Raw genomic sequence first — 18,502 nt, forward strand, 5'->3', positions numbered from 1 at the left:
AGAGGCAGCCACACATTGATGTTTCTCTCCCTTTCTCCCTCCCTTCCTCTCTAAAAATAAATAAATAAAATCTTAAAAATAAAAAGAATAGGTGGAACAACAAATCGATGTTCTTCTCTCTTTCTCAAACTGATAAATAAAATTTTTAAAAAAAAGTGGAAGAGGGAGACTGAAAAGTCCAACTTAGAGGGATTTGAACACGCTACGCTGCTGGCTTAAAGACAGAGAAAGGAACCATAAACCAAGGAATATAGGTTGCCTTTATAAATTAGAAAAGGCAAGGAAACAAATTCTCCCTTAAGAGCATCTAGAAGGAAAACATCTGGATTAGTCAGTTCAGGATGCCATAACAAAATTCTATAGACTGAGTGGTTTAAACAACAGAAAATTTTTCACAATTTAGAGGTTAGGGAGTCTAAAATCAAGATGCTAACAAATTTGGTTCCTGGTGAGGACTCTCTTCCTGCCTTATAGACAGCCACCTTCTTTTTGTGTCCTCACATGGCAGAGAAGAGCAAGCTCTCTGGTGCCTCTTTTGATAACAGCACTAATTCCATCATAAGGGCCCCACTCTCATGACCTCATCTAAACCTAATTACCTCTCAAAGACCATCCCCCTCCAAAATCCCATCATATTGGGGGTTATAGCTTTAACATATTAATTGGAGGGGAACAACTCAGTCCATAATAGCCCCTTGCCAACACCTTAATTTTATCTCAGTGAGACCCATTTTGGACTTCTGACCTCCAGAACTGTAAAATAATAAATGTGTGTTGTTGTTAACCACTAAGTTTGTGGTAATTTGTTATAGTAGCAACAGAAAACTCATACAGTCCAGTATTGTTACTTGCAGCCCAACACAATTCTAACTGCTGCATAAATTTCCAAGAATAATAATAGTTAAATTTATTGAGCACTTATGTGCTAGACATGATTCTAAGAGCATTTGATCCTCAGAGCACCCCACAATGAGGCTGAAATTATTATAATCTTCATTTCCATTTCACAGATGAATAAATGGAGACTCAAGCCCTGGCTGCTGTGGCTCAGTGGATTGAGCATTGGCCTGCGAACCAAGTGTTGCTGGTTTGGATTCCCAGTCAGGGCACATGACTAGGTTGCACGTCAGGTCCTCAGTTGGGGGCGCGAGTGAGAGGCAACCACACAGTGATGTTTCTCTCCCTCTCTTTCTCCTTTCCCCTCTCTCTATAAATACATACATACATACATACATACATAAATGGAGACTCAGATAATTTAAGTAACTTTTCCAAGGTCATACATTTAGGCAATGCCTACATCTGAACCCACAAATACTCTTAACTCCAGACTCTATGTTCTTAATCACTATGACTTAGAATATATCCAAGGACCAGAATTTGAGAAACTCTCACTTGAGGAACTAAAATCTTAGTTCTATTAAATTGTAAACCATCACTGCATAACAAATTTTGTCTTAAGTTTTTAAAACTGATTTTATTTACTTATTTTTAGAAAAAGGAGAAGTGAGGGAGAAAAAGAAGGAGAGAAACATTAATATGCAGGACATCACTCAACCAACTGAACCACGTTGGTCAGGGCTGTCTGAGGTTTTAAAATAATTTTTTACACTATCATTGAAATGAACACTCAGAATTTAAAAATCCTTACTCTGGCTGGGTAGCTCTGTTGGTTAGAGTGTTGCCCTGATACACTAAGGTTGCAGGTTCGATCTCCAGTCAGGGCACATGCAAGAAGTAACCAATGAATGCATTTGTAAGTGGAACAACAAATCCATGTTTCTCTTTCTCTCGCCCCCCCCAAATCAACTGGTAAACAAATAAATATCTTACTTTAAAACACTCTTCAAATTTGCAGACACTGAAGAATACAAAGGAACCCGATACAAGAAACACCAGAAAATTGTATTACATTATATGTGAAAATGAAACAAGATTTATTTCTGAATAAATAAAAAGAGTTGTTGGACTTCTGGCCAAGATGGAGGTGTAGACATGCTGTGTCTCCCTCCATAACTAAGAAGGAATACAACTACCTCAAAACTAGAAACAACCAACGTTCCAGAAAATCAAACTGCATGGAAGTCCAGCAAACAAATATATAAAGAAGAAATACTCATCCAGACAGGCAAGGAGGAGGGGAGAGGACGCGGTGTAGTGGCAGCAGCAACAGCAGCAGTGCGGCAGCAGTGGGCCAGCAGAAAGCGCAGTCACATGTTTTAAAGTCAGAAGGAACACCTAGGGAGCGTTCCCAGCTCCTCACTAGACCTAGCAGCTCATGGTCCCAGCACCGGGGAAAATCAACCCTCATTGCTTCTGACTGTGCAGAGCAGTGGGGTTGGGGTGGAGGCAGAAACTGCCAGTCTCAGCAGAGTCCGCTTGTTTAAAGGGCCCCCACAGTCCTAGAATGTCCACAGACCCACCCACTCTGGGAACGACCGCCAGGGCAGCAGCTAAAGGGGCTCCAGTCTGGTGCGAAAGTGGGGGAGGTGCCTGGAAAAGGGGTGAGTGCTGGGCATTGTTCCCTCTTGGATCCCTCCCCCACATACAGCGCCACAACGTGGTGAAACAGGTCGCCCTGCACTGACGAATCCCTAAGGCTCCGCCCCTTACAATGTAACAGGAGTGACAGCTCTACCTGGGACGCGAGCAAACAAACACAGGAGCCTGTCAAAATGAGGAGACAGAGAAGTATGGCCCAAAAGGGGAAATGGATCAAGGTTCCAGTGGGAGAACTAAGCGACGAGGAGATAGCCAACCTCACAGATGAGGAGATAGACAACCTAACAGATGAAGAATTCAAAACACTGGTGATAAAGATGCTCTAAGGCTTGACAGATATGCTTGAGTACGGCAAACACATAAGAAAAGAAGTGAAGGCTATGTTAAGTGAAACGAAAGAAAATCCACACAAAGCCAATGGTGAAGGGAAGGAATCTGGGGTTCAAATCAATGATCTGGAACATAAGGAAGAAAAAAAAAACCGTCAACCAGTGCAGAATGAGGAAGCAAGAATTGAAAAAAATGAGGAAAACTTCCCAAATTTTGTGAAGGAGATGGACATACAGGTCCGGGAAGCACGGGGGGGTCCCAGGCGAGCTGGACCAGGACGCATCATGATTGAGATGCCAAAGGTGAAAGATAAAGACAGAGTCCTGAGGGCAGCAAGAAAGAGGCGGAGAGTTGCCTACAGGGGGGTGTCTATAGGACTATCAGCTCATTTCTCAGAGGACACTTTGCAGGCAGGAAGGGACTGGCAAGCAGTATTCAATGTGATGAAAGGCAACCTGAAACCAGGACTACTCTATCCAGCAAGGCTATTATTTGGAATGGAAGGGCAGATTAAGTGCTTCCCAGACAAGGTAAAGCTAAAGGAGCTCATCATCACCAAGCCATTATTATATGAAATGTCAAAGGAACTTATTTAAAAAATCAAAACTATGAACACTAAAATGACAACAAACTCACAACTATCAACAACTGAATCTAAAAAATAAAAACAAAATCCAACTGAGCAAACCAGAATAGGAACAGAATCATAGGTATGGGGATCATTTGGAGGGTTATCAGCTAGGAGGGGGTACGGGGGAGAATTGGGGATATGGTCCAGGGATTAAGAAGCATAATCGATTGGTTTAAAATAGACAGGGGGAAGTTAAGAATAATATAGGAAAGGGTGAAGCCAAAGAACTTATATGCACAACCCATGGACATTAACTAAGGGGGGTGGGATTGGTGGAGGGAAGGGGGTTACTGGGCAGAGCGGAGCAAAGGGGAAAAAAATTGGAACTACTGTAACAACATAATCAATAAAATATACTTAAAAAAAAAAAGAGTTCTTGACCAAGTATAGGTGTGACAGGATTTAAGAAGCTAGGAAAAGTCCTGGGCAAGTGGAATAGGGAAACTGAGACAAGAAAATAAAACAAGGCCAAACAATTTGAACAACTTAGAGCCAGCTAGTGAATCACAAAACCTTATGTTCCCTAACCAAGGACACTTGAAAGCAAATGGTTTATACCTCTCCCACCTAACCAGAGAATGCAAAGCTTAAATCACCCTGGTCTGGGAAATAGACAACAGAGACTCAGTTAATGCCATTTGTGCCAGCTAAACCTAAGGACAGATGAAGTCAGAGGAACAAATTACAAAAACCCCATTAGAGCCAGAAAGACCCAAGATAAAAGGTGATTCAGCCCACTTACAGCCCAGATTAGGTGCCCTGTGACTTCTGGCTTTTCCCAAAACTAAAATCACCTTTGAAAGAGGAGTGATTGCAGACCATTGATGATATTCAGGAAAATACAACAGGGCAGCTGATGGTGATTAGCAGAACTGTGTGAGTTGAAGGGGACTGAGGATCACTGTTCTATATATACAGTGTTTCTTGTATCTTCAAGAAATGTCTCTAGTTTTCATAGTACATGGCTGGATAGTCTCTGGACAGACCTTGTATATGAGATATAAATCCAAGAACAAGCATTTCACAAAACATTAGTAAACAGATTTAGTGTTCAAAAGGCATTAACTACATTAATTGGACATACTCCAAAAAACTTACAAGCTTTGCTTATGTTTAGCTTATATGCTTTTTGTATAGGCAAAAAAATTATGATAATCCAGGTTTTATGTTAGTTTAGAATGTCATTGGGGGATATGTGCACAACTATCTTAACCAATTTTTAGGTAATATGCCTTCCCTCCTCCAAAAGTGCAATCTCTTTTGATTTCTGTATTTCTGTTTTTCTCAGGTTCTGCATGGAATTTTCCTCTCCTCTCATCTTTGTGTAATACATGATCACGTGTTCGTTGTCTTGTTTTCCCCTGAGTGGTGTGGGTACTCTTATTTCCTCCTCCTTTTTCATCTTTTCTCTCATTATGGCCTCTAACAAGATCCTCTCCAGGGTCTCTCTGATCTCTATGCTAATGGAAAGCACTGAAATGACTGACTGGAAGACAAAGAGGAAATAAAATCCCAAAAGCAGCTGGGAGCCCTTAGCTCTAACCACCTCTATGGAAATAATGCCATGGAGATCCATCTGGAAACAATTCTGTAGGAATCACTGGAGCAGTGGTGAGCCTGTCTCACCAAGCATTACTTGTAGGACTCAACTTGCAAATGGGAATAGTTGATAGACATTGTTTCTTGTTTTTTTATTTTTTGTTTTTAAGAAAAATAAAATAGCTAAGTACAAAGTCAAATAAAAATTAGGTTTACCCCTGTATAATGTACTTTTTTAAAAACTCAAAACACCCTACCTGCTATAATGATAAAAAAGCAAAAGGAATATATGTACTAATTTCAAGTTCTTCCTAAGCATTCACATTGGCAAACGGCAGAGTGCACAATACAAAGAAAATATGGCCAAATAAAAACATCAAGGTGGGGTGGTAAAAGTCATTACAATGCTTTTAGGTTTGTGGCCCATAACCACACAAAGTAAGTATGTGGAAAGAAGGCCCAACTCAATCAGGCAGTAAATAAATTGTATGAATTCAGGCAAGGGGTGAAAAGGATTACAGAAATCCATCTACCAAATCAGGTGGAAAGACTGAAAGGATAAAGTAGGGATATGACTTGAAACGAGGAAACATCTGAAGTGTGAGATCTTGGAGTCTTACTAACACAGCAATTGTTTTAAAAAGAAGGGTGTAAGGGTGCTCACAGTGTCAGCAACACCGGAACATCAAATTTCAGAGCTGTTCAAAAGTCTCCAGACAATAAATTGTTAACTGCAGGTCTCCTAAGATGGTAATTTCAGTGTTTGTTCCAGGTAAATAACTTAATTTTGCCTAAAATGATGTTTGTTTAAGACCCTGGCTGCTGGTGTAAAATAATTTGAGTTCAAATGCTAGCCTCTGCCACTAGGTGTGTGACCTTGGGCAATATTTTTCACTTTTCTAGAACTCAGGCACCTTTTCTGTAAATTGGGGATAAACTATATTTAACAGTTGTAAATAGTGAATTGAGCACAGCACCTAGCTCAAGCAAGTTCTCAATAAATGTGGACTATTATTAATACATTATCCTGGTTTTGTTTTTCTATCTCTGGTAATAATGACCACACTGTAACCTTCCGCTTTTCTGAGGGGTATTTTGAATGAGTGGGCTCAAGAAAGGTACTACAGCACTAAGGCTTAACGAATACTTACTGTTCCGCACTTATTTTTTCTTTTTCCAAGCTGTAAGAGAAAGTTCATTTAAAAAGTCACAGAGGTAGAAATAAGAGCCATAGAAGAAATGGGCTTCAGGAAACAAGTCACCCAGCTAAAAGAAGGGGCCCTAGGAGCTTAGGAGAGGAGTGTAAAGGTAACACACGCGCGCGCGCTCCAGAGGGGGAGAGCATGCTGTCCCACGCTTATCTTAAGCAGGTCTGAGGATGAATTAAAGCCATGAAATATGTATAAGGTAACTGAAGCTATGAAATGCAAGGAAACTGAACTGCCTTCCTATATCCACTCTACATACTCCAGATTTCATGGGGGGGGGGCGGTATTCAAGCTTCTTCACTGCAAGCACCCCTTGTACCCCTATCCACCCTCTACGTATTTCCCAGTGCCTGTACTACAAAGTCTGCTTAATGAACTTCTACAGGCTAGTTTCACCGACATTTCCTACAGTAACAACCGTGCGCTCAAACTCATTTCCTTCTCTCCGTCTCACTTCACGTCTCTTCCTCAATTTGCCTTATCTCTTTTACCAGGATTGCCCTCCAGCCTCCCCAGAAATTCAGCTTGCATTTTTTTTTTTATTAAAAAAATAAAGCCATTAGGTGTCGCTAGGAACCTTGGTGGTATGAGAGCACAACCACAAAGTACTTATTAGATGTCACTTGTACGCGCAATTTTCAAGGATGCAAAGCTCTATTTAGAAAACAATTCGAAGTCGGCCGTGAGCGGCTAATCGGTCATTCTGGTTACAGAGTGCAAGAGATGAAAGGCAAGAGGAACGCGAAGGTGAGGGGAAACAGCTAGGTGCGATTTGAGGGGAAACGCGGTAGGGAGGAAATCAATCAAGAAGCGCTTCCCCCCGACCCCGCGCGACGAGGCCCACTTGGACAACCGAGCCGACGGCACCAGGGCGAAAGGAAGGAGGCCCCAGCCCAAAGGCCAAAACTGGGGCTGGTGGACAGCTGAATCTCCTCAGCGTATATTTAACTGCATAATGCAAACATGGTGGACAAGGAAAATGCTCCGTTTGGCGGCAGAACCACGTGGCGCCTTTTCCACGCAAGTGACGCTAGGGTTAGGGCGGGGGCTTTATGGAATTTGTTCTTTGTGGAGCAGAGTACCGGAGAACTTTTCCAAACTATGACGCCACTATTCCTTCAAAACACGTTGGCAGGACCACTATTACCACTTACCCTCCCCACAGAGGCCAGAAATGTGGACTCTGAGAATCTGATGGTTGCACGGTGAGCAAAAAGAAAGGAACTCTCCGCCTCTTTCTCTAATTAACCAGCCTGGGCACTTCTCCACCACTAATTAGTCAGACTACCTGCGCGCAAGAGTACTACTTGTCTCCCGCCCCAAGGAGGCCGCGATTCTCTTGTCTCGCGAGAACGGGGCCGACCGGTTCTCGTTGCTCTGGTTCCACCCATCTTCTCCTCGCTAGCTCTCTCCCATCCCCCCAAGCCATTCGCTCTGCTGCGCAGCTCCCTAAGCGGGTACCTCCGCCGGAGACGGTTGGAAGGACCGTTGTGGGGAGCACTGCACTAGGCGAGCAACTTCTTCCTCTCGACCGGACCCCGCAAGCCCCGGAGTCGCCGCTGCTGTCGTTTGACAGGGTATCTGAAGTAAAAGGGGGTAGGTTGGGCTGGTGGTTTCGTGAGCGGAGTCGGGAGGACGAAAGAGTGGGAGGGGGTAGGGAGGGAAGTGTGGAGGTCGCCGCTCGGAAGCGGCCGGGCTACGCCTCCCAGGCGATCTCCCACTTCAAGGCGGGCGGCATTTCGGGGGGAGAACTTGCTAATGTGAAATGCAGTGAATGAAACCGAGGCCCGAAATGGGGTACATCCAGCTTTTCTCCTTAACCTGCTGGGTCGGCCTCCGCCATTTTGGGCACAGTGGCGCGGCCACCTCGGCTTCCCGCCGTTCCTCTCTTTCTACTTTTTGTCCCTCAGCTTCCGAAAACTGATGTAGAAGACCGAGGGGGGTTGTTCAGAGTGCCCAGGAGGGGTTGGGGGTGGGGAACGAAGCGAGCTGGGAAAGGCCGGCAACTGGACGGAGGGGTGGGGGTAGCTCTGGGCTGACGGGCGCGCTCCCGATGGAAATGGCGCTGGCTGGGCCTTGCCTCGCTCCGCGACCTCCCATCCTCCGCAGTCTCGGCTGGGCTACCTGGGCAGGCGGAACTGCCAGTGACTTGACGCAGATTCCCAAGATGAGAGAGGCTGGAGCTGGGGTTGGAAAGCCAATGGCGACGAAGGCGCTCAACTCCCAAATCCAGGACAAAGGAGGCAGGCAGAGGACCTCCTTTGTAACTCCGCCGCCCGGTGGCTAAGGTTTTTAAGCCAGGCTTGGCTGCCGGACGGGGTGGCGGGGGGAAGGGGCGTACCTTCCCTAGCTCTCTGGTCTCTAGGGCAGCTAGATAAACGAAAAGTCTCCGGGGAGGAATAAAGGACGCTTAGCCGGCCCTTATATTCCAGATTTGGAACTGCGAAAAGAGTACGTACTCATTTTCCAAAGGTTTCCCCCCCCCCCACACTTATTTTAAATGTAAAGACTTTAGGAGTTATTGTTTTGTAAGCGGAGAAGTGGGTGACTTACCACATTGGAATGTGAAATGGGCATATTTCAAATGGGTCGTCTGGGCCCAGTGAACTGTGATACAGCTCATTGAACTGGGCAGGTGGGTGGTTCAGCAGTGGTTTTGTAGAGTTTGAGTTAGAATTTAAGTAGGCGTTTTACATTTGGGGAAAAGTTAAGACAACCAATGGTGGCAAAAATGTGTGTTTGGGAATTGAGTTACTGTGTGAAGATTCTTTTGGCATTAGACTGTATAAAATACTTTACAGTTGGGGTGGTTTTTTTGTATTGTGTTTTTGTTTTTTGTAGCTAAGCATGTATTTTATTTAGCGAAGGACTATCGTAATATTTTGACCAGAAACGTAGGCCTACTCAACAGAAAGACAAACTGAAAGCGCAGTCCATATGGTGTGATGATTTTTGGTCCTTAGAACACAGGACAACTGGGTAGGTAATTTCCCTGAAGGCGGTAGGAAAGGGATGAACAAGGCCTGAGAATAGCAGTTTCCAGTAATTCATACAAATCTTTACTATTATCTACATTTCCAGCTTTAAAAGGCTGGAGTTTACTTATAAAGTAGTATATATATAACAGCTTTCCTCAGTGGATTGCCCTAGAAATCTTTTTCTCTGCCCTCATCTGCATCATAATCTGCAAATCCACGTAATTGCCTTTTATATTAACTACTGGGTTCTTCTTTGGTGGCCTCAAATTAGTAAACAGCAGCTGAATATAGTGACTTAGCTCTAGAAAAGAACTCATTTATAATCCTTAAGTGGTGTATCTTCTTTAATTTAAAATTGAGCAAGCACATTGGAAGGGGGGGAATAATAAAAATTTTCCATTTTAGTTAAAACATATCACCAATTTTTTTTGCCAAAATTTAGAGTTCATTCTCATTTTTTTAGGACCAGTGGGCTATCATTTAGGAAGTTTATTGATGGCGTCAAGCCCTTTACATATAGTATCATCTCTGCTATAAAGGAATTTTATTTTATTTGGCCTCTGCTTGATGCTTTTTCTAACAAACTTAAAATCTCCTACAAAACTAAAGTTGCCCTGATATTTCATCTGCTGGTATTTTTAATTGGTGCTAACACTTGGAAATCTTAAAACAGAATTGTGAATAGTCATAATGCTGTTGCAAAGAAAGGGTGAGATGGATTTTCTTGAACAATTAGTAAAAAACTATTAAGGTAGTTTCTGAAACAGCTTTACTAAGATACTGAAGCAGATTGTCTTTTTGTATGCCTTTAGAGTTTGTCTTGGTTTTGTTTTGTAAGAAGATTTCTAGACTCAAATTTTGGTTTTTGAAATAATAGTATGCTCTTTTTAATAAAAATTTTTATTTTTAGAGAGAGGAAGGGAGAGAAACCATATGTGTGTGAGACACACATCAAGAGACTGCCTCTCCCACACCCCCAACCCAGGACCTGGCCCACAACCCAGGGTTGTGCCCTGACTGGGAATCAACAATGCCCATCCCACTGAACCACACCAGTCAGGGCAAGTGTGTTTTATTTTTTTTTATTGAGCACTCTGCATGTGGGATGGAGAATTGTCCTGTTAAGAGCTTCTTTCGAATCTGGTTAACTCCTCCCTGTTTTAAAATTGTGTTTAGCTTTTTTTTTTTTTTTTTTTTTTTTTTTTTTTTTAGAGAGAGAGAGAGAGAGTACTTTATTTGTTTTTATATAGATCTCATTGATGTAGGCTGGTCAGAAAATCAAAACTAGTTTGCAAGTTCTTGTAGTAAAGGTAATTATTTTCACCTTTTTTGTAATTTGTTCCCAAAATAGTATCTTTACATCGACAAAATGTGCTAAATGTCATTAAAAACCACCACATTAATGTCTAGTTTTTAATTTTTACTTATTGACTGTAGGGGGGGAGACCTTGATTTTTGTTATTCTACTTATTTATGCATTCACTGGTTGATTCTTGCATGTGCCTTGACCAGGAATCAAACCCACAACCTTGGCATATTGAGGTGATGCTCTAACCAGCTGAGCCTACCTGGTCAGGGCCTCGTAACAGAGTGACTTTGTAAACTTCTTAAATGTTTCATGAAGTAGTGTGTGATGTTAGATACCCACTTTTCCCCTATTCTGTTTTTTAATGCCCTTTATAGGAAACAGCTGTTATTTCTTAGGTTGGTGCCTTTTTTTTTTTTAATTTAAGAAAATGATAGATCCTCGGGACGTCTAAACTTTTTTTTTTTATTCCCCAAACCAATTTGGAACCTATTTTCAGGGCTACTAGAACAGTATTTTTAAATCATCTAGCTAATAATACATATATCAAAGTAAGCCTTTCAGAAAACCCTCTTTTTCTCTCTGCTTTAGACAATTTCTGAGGAAAAATGAACACTTGTGACACTGTTCATTTCCTATTAAGACTCAGAATACTTTTCTGTCCTTTAAGGTTCAGTTATTTTGTTTGTGCTACATTTCATTAGTTTTACAGGGCCCCTTAAATCCAGTAACAATGGCCACTGGGTGGTTGTCATGCTGCAGACCAAGCACTGGGTGATTCTTAAAATGGTCCAGGAAAGTATTAAGCACCACTGCTGTATTTTATAGTTGGACATGGCAGTTAAGTAATTTGCTTAAATTAAGTAGCCAGTGAGTGACACACCAGGGATTCAGAACCCATTTCTTTTAGAAGTTCGTACCAGTTATTTGTGTACCTGAGAATTAGTTGTAATGTCAAATAAAAATACATATTCTCAACATTCGGGATCTCTATCTAGAGTGGCACCTAGGATTCTTGGTTTAAAAAAACAACAGGACAGGTACTAAAGGTGATTCATATGCAGAAATGATTTGGTTTATAACCACATTTGGAAATTTCTACATTTAGCTTATTTTTTAAATGCATGAATTTCTAGGGAAAAAATTTTGTTCTTTGCAAATGCTGCTCCTAACAGTTGCACTGATAATTCAGTCATGTGAAGTTAAATATTAGTGAATATTGTTTATATGAAGTACAATTCCTGAGCGTAAAGGAATCAAGTGAACAAACTGTTTTATTTACAGGGGAGGAGGTGGTGAGGGAATGTTTTGAAATAATCAGGTGAGTAGGATTCCTACAGCTGCATAATGAAATTTGTAAGCTCTGGTAAGTTTCTGCAGCTGAAGGACTTCTGCATTAACCTTTGTAAAGTGTTCTGGAGTATTAAAAGGAAGTATTGATGTCTTGGGAAGGGAACAGGGTGGATGGGTTCATCTTGGAGGGGAAAGAGAGCATCTCACTTTAGTCTTTTAGTACTTTTTGAATATGAATGTATTATCATTTTTTAAAATTTGTGTCTAAAAGTAAAGCAGTGAGTAAACTGGTTTTTAATATATAATCTCCAGTAACTTCCATAATGGGTGGCTTCAAAAACACTGACACTGTTACAAGGCCTTTTTACCTCCATTTTAAAATTCAGCCTAATTTAGTCATTAACCCTTGGGGAGTGTTTGAACCAATTTTAGTTAAAATAGAGGTATGAATTTTTCCCCTTCAAGAACAATTTGATATGTTCAGAATTATAGTGCATCTAATAAATTTACACTGTTATGATACCATTTTTTCCAACATCAGCTTTTAACTTTGGCCCTTACTCTGAGTGGATGGTGGTACTATGTGCAGACTTGAGAGGTTAAGTTTTAAAGAATTTGCAGAACTATTCAAATGAATAATAAAACCTGGAAAAATGTGAATGAAAATTTGAGAGATGAGGAAGGAGCAGAGTTGATGTTAAGTGACAGCATTGAGAAATAGGAAGAGTTTGAAGATTTAAAGAATTATGTAAGCGTTCTTAAAATTGGGCAATATAGATTTGCTCATCAGAAGTTTGGTGGGAGGGATCAGGTTTCACTGGCTTTTTTTTTTTAATGTTTTTGCCTACCTCAAAACAGGTATTGTGTTGTTACATTGTGTAGCATTGTCACTGGAGTCACTGAGCTGTATGTTACATTTCCTGTTGTGCAACACTGAGAGGTGTTTCTTCAATATCTCTGATAAGAGTATATTTTGATTGACTGCTTTATGTGCTTGTTTATTTTTTTATAGTGTTTAAATCAAACGGTATTGAGATGGATTGGGTTATGAAACATAATGGTCCAAATGACGCTAGTGATGGGACAGTACGACTTCGTGGATTGCCATTTGGTTGCAGCAAAGAGGAAATAGTTCAGTTCTTTCAAGGTACCTCTAGTATTAGTCAAAGTTTAGTAGTAGTTTAACTTTATATTATATTACTGAGTTTTTAATTTGTAAAACCCATTTGCTTGGGGGACTTTTTAATTTGAGTATATCATCTTGGTTAATGTATAAAGTTACAAAATTTGTTCCAGTAAATATTCCATACAGAATGTGTAGAATATGTAAAGCCTAACTAATGTGAAATAAACTTGAGAGTAATTATGTGAGATGATATGAACCATGAATTAGCATATGGAACATAGTTTAATTTGATTTGAGCCTTTTTATGTAATATAGGTGGGCTTTTAGAGTATAATTTTAAAAGACACTGGTCGCAAAAAACATGTAATCCAATATTTGAAAAAAATCTTCCATTTGTATTATGGGGTGATGGGGAACTAAGCGCTTTTTGTTTGTTTTGTTTAGACTTGTTTTAAATATTTGATTCAGATGGGAATGTTTCAGCCTTTAACACTGTTCCCCTTGATGGGGTTATTTGTCCTTGGGTTAAAGGGTTGGAAATCGTGCCAAATGGGATAACATTGACGATGGACTACCAGGGGAGAAGCACAGGGGAGGCCTTCGTGCAGTTTGCTTCAAAGGAGATAGCAGAAAATGCTCTGGGGAAACACAAGGAAAGAATAGGGCACAGGTGGGGATGGAGAGTTTGGGATGGTGTTAAATTTTTATTTTTGGGGGTTGTGGGTCACTTGCTTAAATGGGGGGGTAACAGTAACATTTTTCTGGGGTAGTGTTAAAAGAATTGATAATTACCTAAATTTAACTTGGAAACTACAGATTTGGGTGGGGAATTAATACTAATAGTTTGCTTAAAATTAGATTGTTTCCATTTCTCTGTAGGATGTTGTTGATAAATGTTTTTGTATAATGCAACTATTTTCTCTATAAACAACTATCATGTACTTAAAGAAACAAGCTAAAATACATACTTTCAAATGACTGATTTATCTTTGTAAAACTTAAAATATTATTTAAATTTAGAGGTGTAAAAATGTTAATTTTATGGTGTATTTAGGCAATTTAAATTGGGTTATGTATCTAGATATTGAAAAACTTACTGTATTTTGCCCAATATCTTACTCTTTAATACATTTAAGCTGAAACCTGTACCTTAAACCATTTTTAAATAGGTATATTGAGATCTTCAGAAGTAGCAGGAGTGAAATCAAAGGATTTTATGATCCACCGAGAAGATTGCTGGGCCAGCGACCAGGACCATATGATAGACCAATAGGAGGAAGAGGGGGTTATTATGGAGCTGGGCGTGGAAGTATGTATGACAGAATGCGACGAGGAGGTGATGGATATGATGGTGGTATGTGTATCTAATGAACAAAGGTTCTGTTGTCATTTTCTTAATGTTCCTGACACTTTGTCAAGAAATACAGAAATGGCAGTAATTTCAGTACCTACTAGGTTTTAAAACCTGTTCATGAAAATATGAATTCCCATGGCCAGCTGTGGGACTTGATTGATGCACATATTGGCCCCTAGATAACATACAGAAATTAAAATAAAGGTGTCGGTGTGTTTTGACATTTTGTTTGATATCGGGGCGAAAATTGATTTTGATGTCTATATCCTTTTGAAATTTTTAATTTCTACCAAGTGTTAACTGCATTTTTCACATGTGGGGAGTTACAAACTTGTAATTTAACCAAATTGCTTATGACAAAGTATGCTTGTGTAAATTACATTAAAAACTTATCTCTTTAAAGTGTATTTATGTATTTCTCAAATTACACAGGTTATGGAGGTTTTGATGACTATGGTGGCTATAATAATTATGGCTATGGAAATGATGGCTTTGATGACAGAATGAGAGATGGAAGAGGTAAAATAAACATTAAAAACATACTCATTTTTAGGTGAATTTTGGTATTTGCCTTACTTAGTTGTAATATAGGTGTAAAGTCAGCTTGGGGATATTTTAGTGTATTCGTCTGTAGTGGTAAATTCTCCATTTGATGATTAGCACTGTAAGTTAGATCTCTTGGTGTTGTCAAAATGGTGTGAATAGGAAAAGATGTGTATAGGGAAGAAATGTTGAAATGCTTTTCTACATGTATCAGTTTATAATCTGGAAATGTTTCTTTAGGTATGGGAGGGCATGGCTATGGTGGAGCTGGTGATGCAAGTTCAGGTTTTCATGGTGGTCATTTTGTACATATGAGAGGATTGCCTTTTCGTGCAACTGAAAATGACATTGCTAATGTGAGTAATTTTAGTAATTAATGGCTTAATGCTAATCCTGGTATCTAAATTTTGAAGCATTCTTAATGTTCTCATCTTTATAGTTCTAATATCAGAATCCCTTTAATGTGAAAATATATTTATTTTCAGTAGTTCATGAATATTTTTGTGTTCATTGAGTGCTGACCTACGTAGGATTCAAACAAGTAAAGGCTACATTGATAAAGTCCTGTTCAGAATTTAGTGAAAGACCTGGCTGGGAGACTCCGCTGATTGGAGCGGTGTCCCAAACACCAGAAGGTTGTGGGTTCAATGCCCAATCGGGGAGTGTATGGGAGGCAACCAACTGATGTTTTTCTCTCCCTTCCTCTCTCTCAAATCAGTAAGCATACCCTTGGGTGAGGGTTTTCAGCTATATATCCTCCACCCCACCCCCCAAAAAGAATTTAGTAAAAGCTACTTGACCAGCATAGAGTAGTAATGACTGGGAGATTGTTTCCTTTGTGTGAAGTTTTGAAAATTAAATTTGTTAACAAGTGAAAAGTTTCTTAAGTAGGTTGGTTTGGCTTCCTAGGTTGTATGATGAGCTGAAAATAATAGAAGTAGATGCTACTGTTGATTTGAAACTGGTTGGTTTCATATTGGCTAGATAATCTGCAAACTTCAGCTGATGGGCCATCCAGTCACATTCATTTACTTATTTTTTTGTTCCCAGTGACCTACAAAGCCAAGAGTATTTATTTACTATCTAGCTTTTAAAGAAAAATTTTGCTTTAGCTCTTAGTGGGAACTAGTTGGCCTTTTAAGATCCTTTAAACCTGGTTAACTTGTTATTAGAACTAAGTGATATATTTTGGGAGCTGCCCATATATAGTTGGTGGGCTTATCAAACTCCATCATTCTGACTCATACACCCAATTTCAAATACCTTTCTTGGGAGTGGAGTATGGTTCTTATTCTCCCTCTCAAAAGAACGGCATGAGACTTCCATCTGGTTAGGATAAACTATTCTCTGAGTTAGAAATATTTTTCTTTTCAAATGTAATATCACCTACCTTATTTTAGAAGAGAATAATTACTTTGTTTTCCTATATAGTCGTATATTCCTAGTACCTTTGGAGTTGATGTAATTATTAGTTTTGCAACACAGGGCAGTAGAAGGGCTTGTTTTAATGGAGAAGGAAAAACAAAGGCATGTGGTAATTTCAGTAATATAAGTAGAAAAGTAACAAGTTCTTTTTTTTCTTTAGTTCTTCTCACCACTAAATCCAATACGAGTGCATATTGATATTGGAGCTGATGGCAGAGCAACAGGAGAAGCAGATGTAGAGTTTGTGACACATGAAGATGCAGTAGCTGCCATGTCTAAAGATAAGAATAACATGCGTAAGTAGTAGCCTTGCTATGCTGTCTTGTTTCCTAGGTGTGAACTTGTTTCTTATATGTTCAGCCTTTAAAAGCTTTCTAAGGGAATTTTTCTTGAAGTGTTAATTCACTCTTAATACTTGACATATTAAAGCTTAAGTTATTAAAAGGGGGAAATAGGTATGTTACATGTACTTGCCTGAGTTCCCATGCCTTTTGCAAATTAGTACTGCTGCTTAACCTATACATTGATAAATTTGGGTGAGTTATTCCTGCATTTCATCAAACCAGTTTTTAAGCCAATAAATTTCACCTCAACCAGTGATTCCGAAATCTGGCTACACACCAGTCACTTGGTACTTAATAAAGTTTTCCTGGATACTATTAAGATTCTAATTCAGTTCTATTTTTAGGACATATACCAGCTGGTTCTGAAACAAAGAATCAGTCCTCTTTATAGGTAACAAAACTGAGGCCCCAAACACTTATTTGTTCAGGGTTATACAATTTGAAAAAAATAGTTTAATCTTGTTCAGTGCTCATTTTATTACTCCCCTTGGAATTTGTAAGCATACATTTAAGTCAATATTCAGTAGCCTTTTTATGCTTTGATAAATTTAATCTAGTATTTCTCCCCCCCACCCCCCAGAACATCGATACATTGAACTCTTCTTAAATTCCACTCCTGGAGGTGGATCTGGAATGGGAGGCTCTGGAATGGGAGGCTACGGCAGAGATGGAATGGGTATGTAAAGTTATTTTAAGTAAATGGAGTTAGACACTTAGCGGTCAATCTCAAGGTTTTTTTTTTTTTTTTTTTTTTTTTTTTTTTTTTTTTTTAAGATAATCAGGGCGGTTATGGATCTGTTGGAAGAATGGGAGTGGGGAACAATTACAGTGGAGGATATGGGACTCCTGATGGCTTGGGTGGATATGGTAAGTGTCTTTGGTTACTCTGGTTCAGTTTGTTAGTCCCCATATGTGATGCAGACTATCTTCTACATTGATACCTCATACTAAGCAATTCTTAATATCTTTGTTCCCTAAGGTCGTGGTGGTGGAGGCAGTGGAGGTTACTATGGGCAAGGTGGCATGAGTGGAGGTGGATGGCGTGGAATGTACTAGAGCATAACCACCAACATAATAGCCCTGACAACAGCATCTGGTCTACTAGACTTTCTTACAGATTTCATTTCTTTTGTATTTTAAGAACTTTATAATGACTGAAGGAATGTGTTTTCAACAGATTGTGATGGGAAAATCTGTTTTCTGTAGGTTTATTTGTTGCATACTTTGACTTAAAAATAAATTTTTATATTCAAACCACTGATGTTGATACTTTTTATATACTAGTTACTCCTCTAAGGACAAGCTGCTTTCATAAGCTTTGGGTTGATGTATTTTGTTATTAGCTCTACAAGAAATAGTGCAGTATAACTGTAGAGGACAAGATTCCCCTCTGTATAGTCTGCAAGTCTTAATAAGCAGACATCTGGAATAGAGCTTGGAAAATAGTAAAACTTAATTTCTCCTGGATAATACTGTAAATACAAAACCTAAAGAGTTTAGATGGTTTCAGGAGTATAAGTTCTGCTAATTCTATATTAGTGTTTTTCAAATGTCACTTATCAGGCATAGCTCTGAAATGTCCATCTAAATAAGAGGTATGTGGATTTCTGAATATTCATAATTGGGTTACTCAAGGATGGCAGTGTTCGGCATTTTTAATTCTAGCCCTAGATTTTAGAATAAAATCTCAGTACTTGACTGAAGTACCAAAAAATGTTTCCAAAAATTTAACAGTTGTAAGTCTAAAAATGTTCTAGACTAAGTTAAGATCCTAAAAGTGACATGAGAATTCACTACAAAGGTATTTACTGTGGAGTTTAATTATCACAGGTGTATTTTCAGTTTCAGCCCAATCGTTAAAGCATTTTAAAAAATAACTATAAATACCTTTTAAAATGTAAGAGAAGTCCATGTTGTAGTCTT

General features: G+C 39.5%; 2 protein-coding genes across 7 annotated transcripts in view; one reads left to right on the forward strand and one right to left on the reverse strand.

The window, feature by feature from the left end:
- Positions 1 to 8,490, reverse strand: part of PBLD (phenazine biosynthesis like protein domain containing) — a 35,339-nt gene extending 26,849 nt beyond the window's left edge. Inside the window, exon 1 of one of the 2 annotated variants that reach the window (XM_090278106.1) lies at positions 8,335 to 8,490. The gene's annotated coding sequence lies outside the window, so the exon portion shown is untranslated. Of the gene's footprint in view, positions 1 to 7,364; positions 7,470 to 8,334 lie in introns of those variants that run through there. The other variant, XM_090278108.1, reaches the window with a different exon arrangement.
- Positions 7,608 to 17,833, forward strand: HNRNPH3 (heterogeneous nuclear ribonucleoprotein H3). 5 transcript variants are annotated; one of them, XM_090278103.1, is made up of 10 exons: positions 7,608 to 7,806; positions 12,800 to 12,934; positions 13,445 to 13,583; positions 14,083 to 14,267; positions 14,700 to 14,786; positions 15,051 to 15,166; positions 16,396 to 16,531; positions 17,160 to 17,255; positions 17,354 to 17,446; positions 17,559 to 17,833. In XM_090278103.1, exons 2-10 carry the CDS (start codon positions 12,823 to 12,825, stop codon positions 17,633 to 17,635), a joined length of 1,041 nt encoding a protein of 346 aa, XP_090134229.1. In that variant the 5' UTR covers positions 7,608 to 7,806; positions 12,800 to 12,822; the 3' UTR covers positions 17,636 to 17,833. The 5 variants fall into 5 exon arrangements, with proteins under 5 accessions (XP_090134229.1, XP_090134227.1, XP_090134226.1 ...); XM_090278101.1 differs by having other exon boundaries at positions 7,723 to 7,787; XM_090278100.1 differs by lacking the exon at positions 7,608 to 7,806 and adding an exon at positions 8,598 to 8,661 and having other exon boundaries at positions 14,083 to 14,249.
- The last annotated feature ends 669 nt before the right edge of the window (positions 17,834 to 18,502 follow it).

The sequence above is a fragment of the Furipterus horrens genome, unplaced genomic scaffold, assembly GCF_987537825.1.
Source record: "Furipterus horrens unplaced genomic scaffold, mFurHor1.1.pri manual_scaffold_5, whole genome shotgun sequence".
Classification (NCBI taxonomy): Eukaryota; Metazoa; Chordata; class Mammalia; order Chiroptera; family Furipteridae; genus Furipterus; species Furipterus horrens.